At 36.0% G+C, this 17,270-nt stretch overlaps 1 protein-coding gene across 6 annotated transcripts in view; it reads right to left on the bottom strand.

Annotated features, from left to right (window-relative positions):
• Nucleotides 1-17,270, bottom strand: part of LCORL (ligand dependent nuclear receptor corepressor like) — a 128,109-nt gene that overhangs the window by 7,449 nt on the left and 103,390 nt on the right. For 5 of the 6 annotated variants that reach the window (XM_045182952.3, XM_053923099.1, XM_053923100.1 and 2 more), the window contains one exon: nt 11,918-16,746. The exons of the other annotated variant lie outside the window; for it this stretch is intronic. In XM_045182952.3, coding sequence (XP_045038887.2) covers nt 11,918-16,746 — 4,829 coding nt within the window. The remainder of the gene's footprint in view (nt 1-11,917; nt 16,747-17,270) is intronic. 6 annotated transcript variants of the gene reach the window in all.

The following is a 17,270-nucleotide window of genomic DNA, read 5'->3' as shown; positions in this document are numbered from 1 at the left end:
CACTGAGTAACATGCATGACTGTCTAACCACTATGCTGTACACCTGAAACTGATACAGAGTAATAATGGATATAATCTGTAACTGAAAAATAAAAATATGTCTATTTTCCAGGCTGCTTCATATTTGTACAGAATACTTGATACTTTTATAGCTACATAGAATTCCACTCCATAGGTCATAATTTACTTCATCAGTCTTCAGTTGATAAGACTTTTAGGCTATTCCAATCTTTTGCTTAAAATATCAATATATTGAATCTTACTGTATGTGTGCAGGTTAACTACAGGGTTGATGTCTAGTAGAGTGGTTGGGTCAAAGGGTGCTTTTCAAATTTTGATACATCTTTACCAAATGTCCCTCATAGCCTGTACTCTTTTATACTTGTAATATGAAAATGTCTTCCTTCACACTCTTATCAGTATGTAGTGGGACTTAGGCATGTGGGGGAAAATGATAGGTAAAAAAGGGTATGCCATTGTTTAATTTGCAACATTCACATGAAGTTTAAGCTTATTTTCATTTCTTGGAAGCCTCTACATTTCCTTTTCTGTGTTCTTTGCCAATGGATGATCTCTTTCTTGCGGATATGCAGTTAAGATTAATCCTTTGTTCTGTGTTTTACAATCCCATTCCCTTCCCTACCCTGCCTCATTCCTAAATTGTCTGTATCTGCTTATGGCGATTCTGTCATAAACCCACTCTAAATTCTGTATCAATTTTTATATTTCATGGTTTCTCTGCTTTGCATCATAAGAAAGCTGAAGCACTTAAATTGCCTGAAAACATGGCTTATCATCTCCATATCCAGGATTCTATCGAAACCTCAGCAACAGTGTGTAAGGCACACTCCTTGAAAGTAGAGAATTAAGAAAAAGAATGTAAAGACCTAGATCCTATTCTGACACTAACATTAATCAGCCTTGGACAAGTAACCTTAGCTTCCTTCAGCCTAATTTTCCTCATCTGTAAGAAAAAAAAAAAGCCATCTTTCCTGCTTGCCTTATACATTCCTGATGATCTAATGGGAGCCCATTCACATGCTCTAAAAGCCACAGAGAGCTGTAGACAGATGCAAAGGGTTAGTTAAACACTGCATACTTTGGTGAACGGAGGAAGAAGCTGGAAAAGAGGTACTTATCGTAACCTAGATGGTAGGTGAAAACTGAACAAGGGCAAAGCATGCTGAAATGATTAAGACACCTAAGCCTATTTTTAATATTTTAGGGATTTCATCCACCCTGAAGGAGAGCCTCCCTATACCATTTGAATGGAAGTTCATAGAATACATGCATTTGCAAAGTATAAAAGATGAAAATCTTTTGTGCGTCATTTAAATTGATAGTCACTGATTATTATAACAAAAAAATGTTTTTAAATCCAGCTCTAATAATTTAAACTTGTTTTATTACTAGAGATACATTATGATTCATTTGTCATTTAGACAATGCACTTTAATGTAATCTAGCCAAACTGCAGGAAAGAGTAAATTTTAGTGTGATTAAGACAGGCCTGAAAATATTTATGGAGCAGTTGCTATATGTCAGGCACTATGCTAAAAGCCTTTTTTGCATTACCTCATTCAATTCTAACTACCACCAAGGGAGGCGCACAGAAATGAGATGACTTATCCAGATCACAGAACTAAGGGGACGTCTTCAGGGCCTGTGACCTATGACCCTACCTTGCATACTAACTCTTGGAGTGTAATGCTGTCATGATTCGCCAGGTTAGCAACCACTCATCTACTACTTCAGAACACTAACACAGGACAAGTGTCTGATCTGCAGGTTTCAGACAGGAAGATGCCCTGAAGGGCTGTGGTGATTCTATTTAGGAGAGCGATGTAAGTGGAGTGTGAAGTTTCCTCCTATCTAACTAAGGAAGGAGCTGCCAGGCATCTTCCCATGTCTCAAGGTAAATAAAAAGCGCTAGGGCATAGACTAACGTTTTTGAGAGCCACCACAAGAGTATTCTTTAGGTTGGATTTCACAAGCAAGTTAATCTTCTCACAGGGAAAAGGAAGGAAGCTATATGCAGGGAGAAAATGTTTTCTGGTATGGGACTTGGAATTGCAATAGTTACTCTAAAAGTACATAAAACTATCAAATTTGAACTCACCCATTTGACTTCAAGTTCTGGACTTATATTACTTGAATGAGTTACCCTATACTTGCTATCACCATTGTCTTATCTTATTCCTTAACCTACACCAATCTGGCCTTCAGGTCTTTCACTTTATGTAAATAGCACTAAAGTCACCAATGAATTTTGGTGCATAAGTCTAGTGCATGATGTTATAATTTTCAACTTTATGCCTTCCTAACAATATTCAACACTATTGGCCGTTTCCTCTGCTACGGACTAAACTGTACACCTCCCATATCTGCTTGTTGAAGCTCTAACCCCCTATATATATATATATATATATATATATATATATATATATATATATATATATATATATATATATATATATATATATATTTATTTATTTATTTTTTTTAGTTTCAAAGTTAATTTATTTCCCATTACTTCATCTTCATAATCTGAAGATCTAACCCCCTATATTAAGAGACCGGGGCTTTAGGAGGTAATGAAGGTGAACTGAGGTCACAGGGTGGGGCCCAAAATGATGGGGCTGGCGTATCTGTTAAGTGCAGAGGACACCAGAGGACAGGAAGGTGGCCATCTGAAAGGAGGAGAAACTGAACCCTTCAGACCTTGGTCTTGGACTTTCTAGCTTCCAGAGCTGTGAGAAAATAAATTTCTGTTGTTTGCCATGTAATGTTTCTTTGTTGTTTTTTAATGGTAGCCCAAGCAAAGTAAGACACACTCTTTCTTGAAACTTTTTTTTTTGGCTTTTGAGACAAAGCGCACAATACTGGCTCTCCTCTGCTTCTTTCCACTGCAGGTCATGCTACTCTACCTGGCTAATAAATGTTGTAATTTCTCAAGGCTGAGTCCCGGCTTTCTTTCCTTTTTATCTGATCATTTCTCTTTAGGGTTCTCATACATACTCAGTTTCAGTCAGCGACGACACCCTAGATGTCTCACCTGCACCCACAGCTATGCGATACTTCTTCGGGCAGGATTTTCCTGAGTCCTCAACCTAAAGCAGCTCCCGAGAAATTCTTACATCTCCTAATCTCACTGACAGAATTTACCACTGCCTTCTGTTTTCTACTTCACTTTTTCTTTCACTAAAATACAAACATGGTGAAAATAAAGATCCTTGCTGGTCGTCTTCAGCATATTATTTTCAGCACCTAGCGTATAGAAATTGGATAAATATTTGTTAAAAAAATAAATCTGGGACTTCTGGCCACAAAGAAGTAACAAGAACTGGATTTACCCTTTCATTTTAAGCAACAGATAAAATATATAAAATAAAGGTTTTTTTTTAAGACAATGGAGGACAGGAAGTGCAAGATGACAGCTATCCCTGAAAGAAGGGAAACAAGGGAGGTAAGAACTATCATCTGCTCTGGCTTACAGCCTGGTGAGTTTCCAGGCTGCAGTATACGGAGAGGAACCCAAAGACAACTTGGAAATCTTCGTGAAATGAGAAGACAGACTTTGGAGGTGAGGAAATTCAAGTCAGAGCACCTGAGAGAGCTGCACAGAGCGAGCTCAGAGATCTGTATAGGGTTCCCCTGGAGTCTGGAGGTCCTGATCAGCACGTGAATGTTTCCCAAGGCAGTGAGAAAGACTACCGAAAAGGACCAGGTGGGAAATCCCACCGAACTTACAGGACTGGATATTTGTGTTTACACCAGCAAGAAGGGAAAGACCGCTTGACACAAGAAGAGGAATCCTCAGGTATTGCTGTCACCCTAACTAGTGGTATAAAATTAGCTCTAGTTGCTGAGAGTAATCTTATTAAAAATAATCTCATCACAAAAACAAAAAAATTAAAAAAAACTAGCTATAGTGATGGCTGTTAATTAGACATTGTGGTGATTATTTTGCAATACATACAATATCGAATCAGAATGTTGTACACCCAAAACTAATACTATATTATATGTCAATTACACCACAATGATTTATAAAAGAGGTTCACTTCATATGATAAAGGAGCCAATCCCTCAAAAGTACATAAAAATTCTGAATGTGTAGGAATCTAATCACAGAGCTTCAAAATACATAAAACAAAACTCGATAGAAGTAAAAATGATAAATAGCAAAACCCAGAATAACAGTTGTAGTTTTCAACATTCCTCTCTAAAAATCAATAGAACAAATAGACCGAAATGCAACAAGGATAGAAAAAAGTTGAACAGCTCCCTCTATTACCTGACTTAACATTCCACCCTGCAGCAGCAGAATACACATTACTTTCAAGGACATACAGAACATTTATTAATGTAATCTGGGTAGACTCTGACCCATAAAACAAATGTCAGTAAATGAAAAAAGATTAAAATCATAGAAAGCATATTTTAAAGCCGTAAGAATTAAATTAGAAGCCAGTAACAGAAAAATACCTGGAAACTAAACAACACACCTCTAAATAATCCATGGGTTAAAGAAATCACATGGGAAATTAGAAAATCTAATTAAAATGAAAGTGAACACAGCACAGCAAAATCTGTAGGATAGAAAGTTTTTAGAGGCAATTTACAACATTATGATCATATTAGGAAAGACACAATCTTCTTTCTGCCTTTACAACACTATTTTCTACACTAATGGTTCTCAGAGTGTGGTCCCTGGACCAGCAACATAAGCATCACCTGGGCCCCACCCCATAGCCACTCAATCAAAATGGTTGGAGTCGAATCGTCTCTTTCTGAACAAGCCTTCCTGGTGATTCTGATTCACCCTACAGTTCTAAACCACTGTTTTAAAGTAGTGCAGTCCCCACTTGGACTACCCTAAGGTCTATGCCTTCACTCTTGCCCTATACCATTCATTTTCCAAATGCAGTCCAATCTTCTAGAAAGGAAAACCTGATGATGTCATGTGCCTTCCCCTTCCACTCCCCATCTCTATTCTACTTCTATTCTCTATCTATTTCTGTTCTATGGATATCTCTATTAGAACAGAAATCTCTATTCTAAGAGCTACTGGAACCACTGAAAGTACATAACCATAGCTGCAGAGAACCTGCATGGTCTATGCTTCACCTTCTCTCCAGTCTTCCCCACACCACGCTCCTCCTTTCTCTTTTGACCCCAGACACATCAGTTGTGTCTTATCCCTTTTCCTGCCAAGAATTACAATGCCTCAGAGTTTTGTTTTGAACATGCAATCCTTTCTTCCTGGAGAGTCATTCCTTCCCTCCCAGCTCTCTGCCGCCATCCTGGTTAACTCCTTTTCAACACCCACAGCTCAGTTCGATGGCCATGTCCTTAGGAAGATCTGTCCTCACTTCCCTGACTGCATCAAATCTATAAGGAATTCTCACTTCCCACCTACTAATTAAGAAGTTAAGATCTGTGTAATTATTTACTCAATGTCTGTCTTTCCAAATAAGCTTGACCCATGAGGGCAGGAACGTATCTGGTTTTGTGTCACATAATCCCAGATGTCTACCATACTGCTTGGCACACAGTCAAGATGAACATTTTTGAAAGAATAAATTAATGGGGTCTATAGATTCTAGCTTTCTATATTTATATAATATAGAAACAAAATCACAAATAAATTTTCAAGGTTGCTTGGAATTAAAATTGGGAGGAAGAAGCCAAGTTTTGTTTTGTTTTTTTAAATTAAACAAACAAAAAGGCAAGATAAAACCTGGCCAGGTAAAATCATTCAGACACCTAGTTTGCTTTCTTTCTTATAATTAAATGATAGCTGAATTCAGTAGGCCTAACAGGATAATCACAGAATGCTCAGCTCCACTACAAACAAAATGGCTTACAGCCCAGCAAAGCTGGGGGTAGGGGAATGGGGGTGGTAGCCAGGAGAGCTGAACCAAGAATTTTGGATTCCTAAGTGAAGAAATAGAACAAAGAGGTACAAAAGGAGAGAACACTTGAGGAAGGAACTTAAGGTTTGAAGCACCAAGATCAATCTCTAACAGGTGGCAGGAGCTGGTTAAGGAAAAGAAGGGGGACCCTTGAACTTACCTCATATAGACAAAGCAGGTCTGGAGGCTGCAGGGAGAGAATAGAGATTTACAAAACAATAAAACTGGCACTTATGGCTCCCCCAGCATCATTCTGCTGGATAAAGACAAGTCTAGTCCCACGAAGATACTATTTGTCAGAAATGTATTGTGTGGGGAGGAGGGAGAGGACAATGGCAGGGAGTCGATGGCTGTTGGGAGCAATCTGGATATAATAATTTTAATTTACTAAAAAGAAAATCCAATGACTGTGTCTAGCCACTCCACCTCAAAATACTGCTGACAGGAACCGGGTCAGTGAGCACACTTTTCCTGAGAAGGGCCAGGTGAATCTTTCAGGCTCCGTGGGCTCTGTGTGATCTCCGTTGCAATCACTCAGTTCAGCGCCCACGTGTGGCACAAAACCAGCAACAGAAAGTAAGTCAGTGAAAGGTGGTGCTCCAATAAAACTTTACTTCCAAAGTGGGACACGGGCCAGGCTCCTGAATTAGAGAGTTAATATTATGTTTAAAAATAATTTTATACCCCATATCCACTAGTATGGAAAATCAACCAAATAATCTTCCTTCAGTTTATACTTATGTTGCCCAAAACAACTTGGAATATTTTTTGATATGTTCCCCAAGTTCATGCATTCTTTCTGGGAGTTATCACAGTAAATATAGAAAAAACCTAGTAGGAAGCCATGTACAGCAATGTTTCCCAATTATGTTCCCCAGGCTGTGTTCAGTAGGACATAAAAAGTCACATATATATAGTTGGAGAACACAGTTTAACATATAAATGGGGCGCTGTGACTCAACAAGCACAGGAGAGACGACAGAGCCTTTCTCAGTGTTACAACGCCACAGAACCCTTGCACACAGAACCCCTTGGGGTTCTGTATTTCCTGGAATACATTGCCGGTATGCCTGTGCGGCAAACTAGATTAGGGTGACTATGAATCATTTGGAAACTTTTTTTTTTCCTATCAAAATGAAATTTAGAAAATCATCTACTCTGGCTTCAAAGTTTTTCCATTAAATGATAATAATGATGCTAAATAATGGCATGTGAAGAAACTATAACCTTTAAATTTTATTTAAAAATGTTAAGGATATTCTGTGTCAAGGGTTGGTTGCCTCAACCATACAAATTTAAAAGAACATCTTGAGTTAAGACTCAAAACATTTGGTAGAATATTCATAAGCAGGACCAGAGGATGTGTGGTTAGTCTGGGTTTCAGGTCGTTGAGGAATATACTGTTAATTAAAGAACACCCATCAGTGATATACCTGTGTGGAAGCCAGCATTCAGAATGAAAAGAAAATGCATATTCAGTCATTCTTGAGAATAGATGACAAAACAGGAGAAGCAGAGAAAACTGAACATTTTTCAGTCATCTCAGAAGCCAAATCAAAGTGTCAACCTGAATTCTAAATTTTTTATGGGAAAATTTAACATTTTAGGATGAGACCTATGAATTTAGTAACTTCAAGTCCACGTTAAGTTATTCTAATTTTACAGTTTCCTCAGAGATATCCAAAGGCAGTGTATTTATGTTCAGATATGGATCAGTTAGGAGAAGGCACACACTTGCTCTAGGAACTCAAAAGACATTGATATTAAAAAGGTATGTATTATTTTCAAGAGTCATACTCCATTATCAATCAAAACAACCTCTGGCAACCAGCCCTTCATATACCCCATTTTGCTCTCCCCCTCAAATCTATACTGTGTGCTACTTAGAAAAGATGCTAGAATTACACCTTGATCAGACAGTTTCTCACTATTCACAGAATGAATTCTTGGCTTGATCTCTGTCCTGTTACACCCACTTGGTGTGTGCAATAATGATTAAATCCAAGGCTCACCTTTCCCTATGCTTACATTCTGGCCGCAGAGATAAAATCACAAAGCTGTTCAATCCAGTTATTTATTGGGACAGTATTTTAAACCTATCCACCCACCATCACTAACACCCACCATACAACTCTTAGACTACCTCTTGATTCATAAAAAATAGATTCTAATATCTTTAACATTCTGCCCATGAACTTACAAAGGGTTTTTTTTGTCCTCATGTATATCCCACTCTTCTCATGTTTTAAGGGAGAAGTGACTCTTGTGGCCAAGGCTAATCTCGCTAATGATGCTCATAATACCCAATAATTAATTCAGGGGCTTCGCCCTACTTCCAGTGCTTGCCATTTCAGTTTTATGTCTTCATCCTTTCATTTTCCACTGGCTTCTCCCATTGGCATCTAACATTTTTTTTATAAACCTGCCTTAAACAGGGCTTCCCTTTCATTACTTCCCTATCTCCTCTCTGATCATAGCCACTTACAGTTTTCTGTGCTAATTTCCTCCCCCTGCATGTACTCAATCACAAGGCTTCTGGCTCTATTAGTCCACCATACTGCTGTCTCCCAAATCAGTAAAATAACCTCTGGTGCTATATTCAATGGAAATGTACCAAGGCTTAAGTGACCTGTTATCAACAGTTTATTCTCTAGTTATAATGCATTTCCTTTTCACCACCCTCTTCTGCCTTCCTCTTGCCTATTGACCACTCTTATCAGTTCCCTTTGTACACTGTTTTTCTTTTCTCCATATCCTTAGGACTCTGGGGTCCTAGGCTCATTCCATTTTATACTGAACAATGTCTTCAATGACTCACTGACACCAAATCTTTACCTCTAGCTCAGAACTCTCTCCTGAGCAAAACCCCATATTAAGTAATTGCTTCCTAAACATCTCACTGGATACCTTGGATTTCTTATGTCTAAAACTGAACATGCCACACGTTCTCTTACACCTCAGTGCATGTTACTACCACCTATCCAGATGTTTAAGCCCTAAACCTGAATGTTAGTTACCCTTCATTCCTCTACTCTCTTAGATGTATTGATCCTACTTCATAGATTTTTCACAAATGCATCTATTTTTCTCCCTTAATGTCACTAGTAGGGCTCAACACATTTTTTTCATTAACTCACAGTTTGGGCTGTGCTTCCCTCAATAGCTTTATCTTTTGTCATTTTCCATCCACCCCCTGCCCCATCCTTAATTCTCATTTTATGCCTCAGCTGTTTGAACAAAATTACTTAAGTGTTCCAAACAAGCCTTCTGTTTTGTCACCCTAATTTCTGACATGCAGTTTGCTCTGCCTGAAGTACTCCTTTCCCAACTTCTACTACTTTGGCATCCTTGAAATCTCAGCTTAGGTGTGACTATATAGGAATCCTTGCCTAATTCTCCAGGCCTGGGTTCAATTTCCCACCTATGTGCTCCTAGCACTCACCTTTCCACATGGAGTTTTTCATGGTAACTCCATGATAAGCACTGAGAGCACGAACCACGGCTTTAACCCCTAAAACATATACTATCCCTCTTAGAACAAAAAATACACTCTATTTGTTGGATAAATAACTCATGTAGGTCTTGTTAACCCAGTTAGATGGAAAGGGAACTTTTTGAACATTCTATAGTGCCTAAGAACATATTGTAGGCATTCACTAAATATTTGTTGAACTAAGGATAGAATGGAATTGTATTTCTTTTTCCTCCTTTCCACATCTACAGATATACGGCAGTACAAATGTAGTAAAGTATAAATCTTAAAACTCCTGAGTATTAAACTATATCTAAACAGTTAATTTTGAAATGTATAAAAATAAGACACTCGTGGTAGAAGCAAAACTTTTCCTCAATAGAAATATTGCATAATTCATTATATATATACATTGCACTAGGAATTTTTCTAGAAAACTTCTATTGTTAAAAGTCTCTCAGGTCTCCAGTCACTAATTATTCTATGAAGAACAAAAACACATATAAAACTAATAATGAATTTTAGCGTCATTTCCAAAAAGGCCAAAAGAAGTATGAAATACCCAGAATAATGAGAAAAAAAATAACACCTTAAAGAACACTTAAAAATCAGATAAATATAACAAATATTGTTTTAAATACAACTTTATAAAGATGTCCTTGATTAATTAAAAAAAAGAATGTTAAAAATAAAGAAGGAAAGTTATCAGTAAAACTTTAAGCAGAACAGGAAGTAGTACTAATAATTTTTAAAATGAGAAAAGGTGAAAAACAACTCTAAATATACTAAAATTGTTTTTACATTATCACAAAATGACTGTGAAATTAATTTGAAAAGTAATAATCAGGTATCTTCCATCTTATTTTTCTAGGGTAATCTTATATTTAGTAAGATGAAAAATCATTAAAATAAAAATTTTATATTTATACCTTAGGAAGAAGATACAATGGCTAAGAAGCTGAAAGGACAAAATACAGTTCTGTTGTAAAATGAGTTAATCAAGCTACCTTGCTAACTCCCTTTGGTAAACTTGAACAGCATGAAATGAGGATGGTATAGAGGTTTAAAAATGAAACACTACATTCTCCATTCATGACAGTCTTTTAAAAATATGTGTGTATATTTTTAGGTGAATTGTAATTTTTAAAAAAATCACTACCAGGCTTCCCTCTCTTTTCCTGACATTCTATTTGCTATAGTTACTTTTAGTTATCCTGAAGGCAAGAAACAAAGGGTATAATTTTAGGTTTGACATTTTTTCATAATGAAGACTCTAATTTTAAAATTTTAATCATTGCATGTTAAAAATTTTAATCACTGCATGTTAGTTTGGATATTACTGAAAGAGGCATTTTAAAGTTACTTAGTTAAATAATTAAATTTTGGCATCCATAATAACTTACCTATTAAAATTCAAGTTTAATTAGTGCTTTTAATATTTTAATATATGACCTGATAGTATTTTAGCTTTTAAAAAAGTTTTAAAAGGTAGAAATAAAGCCATCAATACCTCCTCAGCTCCCAGAAAAATACCCTAAAATATTCAATGTGACAATGCAATCATATGATAAACTACCCTTAAATTTCCAAATGTCACCTGGCACTCTTTCGTGTCAGGAGAGTAGACAAGAAGCACTACCACACTCCTCCGTATCTTCAATTGCCCAGCACTTTACGGTAAGCAGAGAGGGAACTGGCTACACTGGCCACTATAGTGTCCAAGTCCCGTTTCTGCTAGGTTCTAAAAGTCAGTCTCCCTGCGGCACCACCGTCAGGATAGTATAACTGAGGAAAGCACATCACTGCTTACTTCATTTCAGTTTGCAACACCTTAACATTAGCCGTACAGCTAATTTCTCCCAAGATAGGCTATGGATTATCTTTGGAAAGAAATGCTCATAGTGTCTAATATGAAAAAAAAACCCTATTCAACAAGTTTGCCAATTTGTTGAAAAAAAAAACATCTTCTTCCTTGACAGTTCAAATAAGCAGAGCATTAAAGTGGTTTGCAAAGCAATACCAAAGAGCATAATAACTTAATGGTGAATGTGCGACTGGTACCCTAAAACTATTATACATGTTATAGCCTTCCCTTTTTTTGACGTGGTCTGGTCTCTAATTATCAGACAATAAATATATATTAGTCAGTAGTGTAGTAGTTAAGTTTTAGACAGTTACTTGGGCATATTTATCTGTCAAATTGTCTTCTGTATTTATATTAGATCAAATGCAAAAGCAGATAATACAACTTTGTATTAATGATACACATTTAGAGGCTTTCCATATCTCAACTAAGTATATTTTAATTTGCTTGAAACCCTGGACACATTATATGCGGGGAAGTGCACTGGTACATTTAGCAGCACCTAATTTCATGAGTTTCATACTAGGTGCCAAGAAATTAGGTTGTCCAAATATTTTGGAAATGAATTAAAACTCAATCAGCTGTTTCTTTTCTACCCATCAGTTTATGCTTCACTCGAGGCACCTACAATGAAACTTTAAAATTGAGTAGAGAAAAACTTACCTAGTTGGGATTTTGAATAATAGTTTGCCATTTGTCCACTGTTGCAAGACTGTCGTTTATGTCTTTTTGTTGACATTTCTGTGGTCTTCCATGGTGGTCTTTTTCTTTTGTTCAATTTGCTAAGAACTTCAGAACTATCGGAAGGAGTCTTGTCATAATTAATGCATTTATTTAATTTACTATTGTCAAGTTGGCCAGGAAATTTATCAGCTGCAGGACTATTTACCTTAGCATTTTCTATTTCTTTAGACTGCTTTTTAAAAGAATTTTGCCTAGCAGAATGGGATCTTAAGGTAAAGCGTTTTGATTCTTCCATATGAGACTGATGATTACTTCCACTGTCAACAGATTCAGGAGAATAAATAACTGTATTTAGCTTAAAAGTATTTTTGTGTTCAAGATAGTTGATCTTTCTCAAAAATATTCTACAATCTTTTAAGGTTTTTGATCTCCAATTATTTGGACATACATTTCCTAGTCTTGGTCCCTTTTCAAAATCTTTTTGGCTGCAATTTGTTCCATTTTCTTTTGCTTCTGACTTAAATTTATTCTCTAAACTAGCATGTGTTTTAAAGTCAGACTTTGCCACTCTCTGTTGCAAAAAGCCATCCCTGACCTCAGGTGGCAAAAGCAGCTGATTAGCTACTGTGCTTTTCCCTTGGAGTGGGATGTCAGCATTTGGGCCCCTCTCAGTCTTATTTAAAAATTGGTTCTGGCAGAAAAATCTCAAGTTCCTCCTTTTAGAGATCCAATCAACTGTTCCACGGGTGTGCAGCTTTCCCTCTCTTCTCCATCTTTCATGTTGCAACCTCTTAAACTCAGTCCTTTTGAATCTACCTAGTGTTAAATTACTTTTCACATTTAAGAGTGGAGAGCTAACCATTTTATGTAGTATATGCAACTTCCCTGATTTTGAAGGAGAAGATAGTGCAAATTTTTTAAAGTGCTTTTTGAAGGGGCTGGTATTAAAATCAGAATATTTGGTCCCTAATTTAACTCCTCTGGTATTTATTACTTCTAAAGGGTTTCGAGCATTTGCTTTTCTAACTAGTGAAAGAGACTGTGTTTCTGTCGTTTGCATAAACCAGGTACACAGATCGTTCAAATCATATTTTTTCCGAAAAAGCATTTTTACAGGTGAGACTTCGAGTTCTAAAAGACAGGTTTTCAAAGGGCTAGCTATTTTGCAGTCATTACTTTCAGTGTGTTCCCTTTTTTTATGAACACAATTTTCAGCTTCATCTCCACTCACTTGCACCCAAGCATTTGTTATTTGCTCAAATCTATTGTTTAATTCTTCTAATAAGGAATCGTTTGAAGTAGAAGCAGCCCACCATCTGAGCAAAGGGTTTGATGAAATTATGGGGTCCAAGGATATTTCAGAAATGGGTCTTAATTTGTGATCTTCCAAACTTTTTTTTGCATTCCTTGAATTTCTAGCTCCTGGTGTACCTTTGGGAGCTATTTTTATCCTGGACTGCCTATGTTTTTCCTTCTGACTTTTACCCTTCTGCAAATGGAGTTTATATGATTTATGGAGCAGAGTATTTCTATAAATAAGTGAACTAGAAGATGTTAATGAATGTAAGAAATGCAGAGATGGTTTTCTATCCCTAACAGAATGTCTCAAAGGTATAGCAGCAACCATACTTTTTGATCCATTCTTAAATATGTCAGCTTCAGTGTGCTTTGGATCCATCTTATTGCATTGGTGAGCATACTTTTCTTCTGGCAGACTTTTTTCCAACATAGTCTCTTGTTGTAAAGGAGGTAAGCAGCTGCTAACACTCACTTCTCTCTCCTGAGGTGAAATTCTATTAATAGTTACAGATATACCAGAGATTTTCACTTTTGCAGGTCTACCCGGCTTCCTAATTATTGCCAAAGGCTTCTGATTTGGTCGAATAATGTTCTTGGAAGGTTGAGGTATCACAGACTTGTTCTTGATAGGTCTAACATATTCAAAGCCACACCCTAAGATCTCGCTTTCAGTAGTCAAACTTGACACAGCACTTATTCTTTCACCTGAGTCAAGTTCATATTCTCTAATATTTCTGAGATTATTATAGTCATTTGGAAAATCTGCAACCTTATTGTTTAAAGACGTAACATTGCTTATGTTTATACTTCCTTCAGAAACATGCCTTTTAGTTCTTCTTGACCTTCCATAAATAACAGTTACTGTAATACTCTTTTTATAAATACCTTCTTTTACTTCTGATAGGAGAGATTCTGGGCTTTTCTTTCCAGCACTAAAGGGCTCATTTTGGCAAATGGCGATGTCCGTTTGATCAGTTTTCGGTTTTGGTGGTCTTCCAATTGGTCGCTTAATCTGTTTTACAACCTGGGGACCTATTTTTTTAGGTCTGCCTGGTTTTCTTTTAAAAGATAAATCAATTGCACTGCTTGAATTTTCCTTAGGTTCTTCTTGGGGCTTATCACTATTTGTATCATCAATGAACATTGCAGAAGATTCTGCAGATTCTTTTCCACTATTAAATTTGTTTAGTTCTCTTTGAAGAGTGTCACTATCATTAAGATTGGAACTATAATTTTCAAAGTTAGTATTTGGGATATCCTTATTTGTTTCTGGTTTTTTTTCGATTACATGATGGTTTGAGTGTTTTTCAGAAGGATGATGATCAACATTTGGTTTAGAATTACTGACTGAAGTTAAAGTGTATTTGACACCTTCACTGCTTTTAACTTCAGATAAAAACATGAGTTTGATGGGACTAGAATAGTTAGAAAAAGAAGAGCTTTCGATGGCTTTATATTTCGTTGGTACATTCTCAACAGTGGAAATCAAGCTACCCGTATCTAAAATAGATGACTTTTTCAGATTATCAAGTCTTTTTTTATTCAGATCTATTGGAGGCATATGATTGCTTTTCATACTGCTGGATGCTACCACAGATTTTGATAAACTCTGCTCTTTGCACATCATTCTACTTATAGTAAGAGTCATATTTCTACCAGCATTTTGATCTTTACCATCAATTTCTTTCAATTTCTTGGATGTTTTATATCCTTCTGATAATGACTGATTATTCCAAGACTTCTTGGCCATATTTATTGTATCTTCTAAACGCTCCACAACAACTTGTAAATTAGAATTCATTGCAATTTTGTTTAGATCTATATTGTGTGAGCTTTCAATCTGAATAGTTTTCATTTGATCTTTTTTTTTTGTAGATTCAGAAACTTTTTTGGACTTAGGGGATTTTTTGAGAACACAATTATTTGTTACATATATAGAATACCATCCTGGAGGCACGATATTTCGTTTAGTTCTGCTCAAAAATCCAGGAACATCACATTTCAAAGGAGTTTGAATGTTCTCTAATTTTGAGTTCTCCTTATGATTTTGCAAAAATTTTCCAGCTGCAGATTTCTCCTGTGTATTTCTTATGCTCATTTTCTCAGGTGTAGTTTTTTTTAAGCTTTCTGAAAATGTGTCAAAAGCCAAGTTAGTTTCTAAATTATGAAGAGGTAGTTGCAATGACTGTAATGCATAATCTGGTGAGAATTCTATTTCTGCACGACTGCTGTCTTGAAGGCTTTCAGAATTTTGCAAAGAAGGCCCTTGGTAATGACAGAATTCTTCCTTGTTTGTTGAAAATATCACATCATTGCATATCAATTTCCTTGAAATTTTTTCACTGCATTTTTTTCTTATAAAATTTTCATCAAGACTAGCAAGTTCTCTTTTTATCTGCAAAGACTGCCTTCTAAACATGGGTGAATCAGGAGAGTTATGCATTGCAAATAATGTTTCTTGACGCTTTCGAAATCTTGTCTGAATAATTTTATTTTCTACCTTTTTATCGTGTTGACTCAGTAATTCCATAAAACTGTAATCACTGGCCTTTGCATTATGCAAGAGGGAGGTTATTAAATCTCTCAATTTTAAATCATTATCTGTATTACAATCACTGCTAGGTAATTTGATAAGGTTTGTCATATCTGTAGTTTCTATTGATTTTAATTTCTCATTAATACGGTCCATTAAATCTTTAAAAATTACAGTAGTTTCACCTTTTTCATGATTTGTAGTACAATTATTGCTGCCTTCCAAGAGCAAAGAATCAGAGTTACTGGACACTTTAGTTTTATGTATTTTACCTTCATGATAACCTCTGTCACTACTTATTTCTGCTGGTGTGAGAAAAGGAGGTTGGTTAATGTTTGTTTCAAGTCTGTTATTTTCTAAGGCTGAAAGCTCTGAGATGACATCTTTCAATTTTTCAAATCCTTCAGGCTGTACAGGTGATAATGGTGGGGGTGAGGGACTTCGAGATCTACAAATATCTTCAAGGCTGACTGAAACATCACCACGTACTTCCTTTGACGAAAGAGGAGTATGAAAGGCCAATTTTGTAGAGTGAATGTTTGGAAACAGTCCAGAACAGCACCTGTGAGAAGTATAACTGTTTGCAATTCCTCTATTCACTACTGTCTTAATGTGTTCAATAGTTACAGTTTGGCACGACAAACAATGTAAATCTTTAATACAGACTGGCAGAGGCACAAGACCAGGGCTTTGTCTTTCATTTTGTAAACACCCTCTTTCTGCCAGCCTATATTCACAATTACAGAATAGACCATGTAAATCATCTTCAATTAGGGACTTTTGAGATTCTGAAGACACAGTATATGATGTATTACAACAGCAAAGAGAAGCAGCATTCTGCTCTTGGACTAGAAATTTCAACATAGCCAAAACTTGTTGCTGGTGATGTATGCACAAAGATTCCAAAACTTTGCTTAATGCTGATTTTCCTTTTTCCATTTTAGTAGCTTCCTCTGATTTTGCATCAACAGTTGAACTAAAAATAAAAATCAAACAAAAAATGAATTACAGCAAAAATACCAACATTATAAGGAGTTATTATTTTAACAGAGTTTGAACAAAAGATATTTTGGTGTTGCTGGACTGCTAACTTCTACAGAGCTGCAATAATGGCATCTTGATGATTGTTTAGCTTAAGTAAAATGAAGCACTGATGATTATCTCCTATGACAAAGTCTAAGAGTCCAAGCAAAGCCCTAGTTTTGTTATATAAAAGCTGACGATTATATTTCAGTATGATTATATTTCCAGATTGCTAGTGTTTTAGATCTTTGAGTATACTAAGAATATTTAATGGAAAGTGCTTCACCAGGAGTTAAAATTTTTGTAAAGTAGACATTTTATAAGTTACTTTGATAATTATCAGTTGGTATTAGTGCAAATAAAAAAAGAGATGTATGAGAAAATCTTATCTTTATTTAAAATACATATTTTTTCAAGTTAATGAAAATATTATTAATAAAAGCTTTGCATAGTCACAAGAAAAATCAAGGGATTTAG

Source organism: Desmodus rotundus, chromosome 4 (assembly GCF_022682495.2).
Source record: "Desmodus rotundus isolate HL8 chromosome 4, HLdesRot8A.1, whole genome shotgun sequence".
In the NCBI taxonomy this organism is placed as follows: domain Eukaryota; kingdom Metazoa; phylum Chordata; class Mammalia; order Chiroptera; family Phyllostomidae; genus Desmodus; species Desmodus rotundus.
The sequence above is the reverse complement of the archived record's forward strand: the minus strand, read 5'-3'. Positions and strand labels throughout refer to the sequence as shown.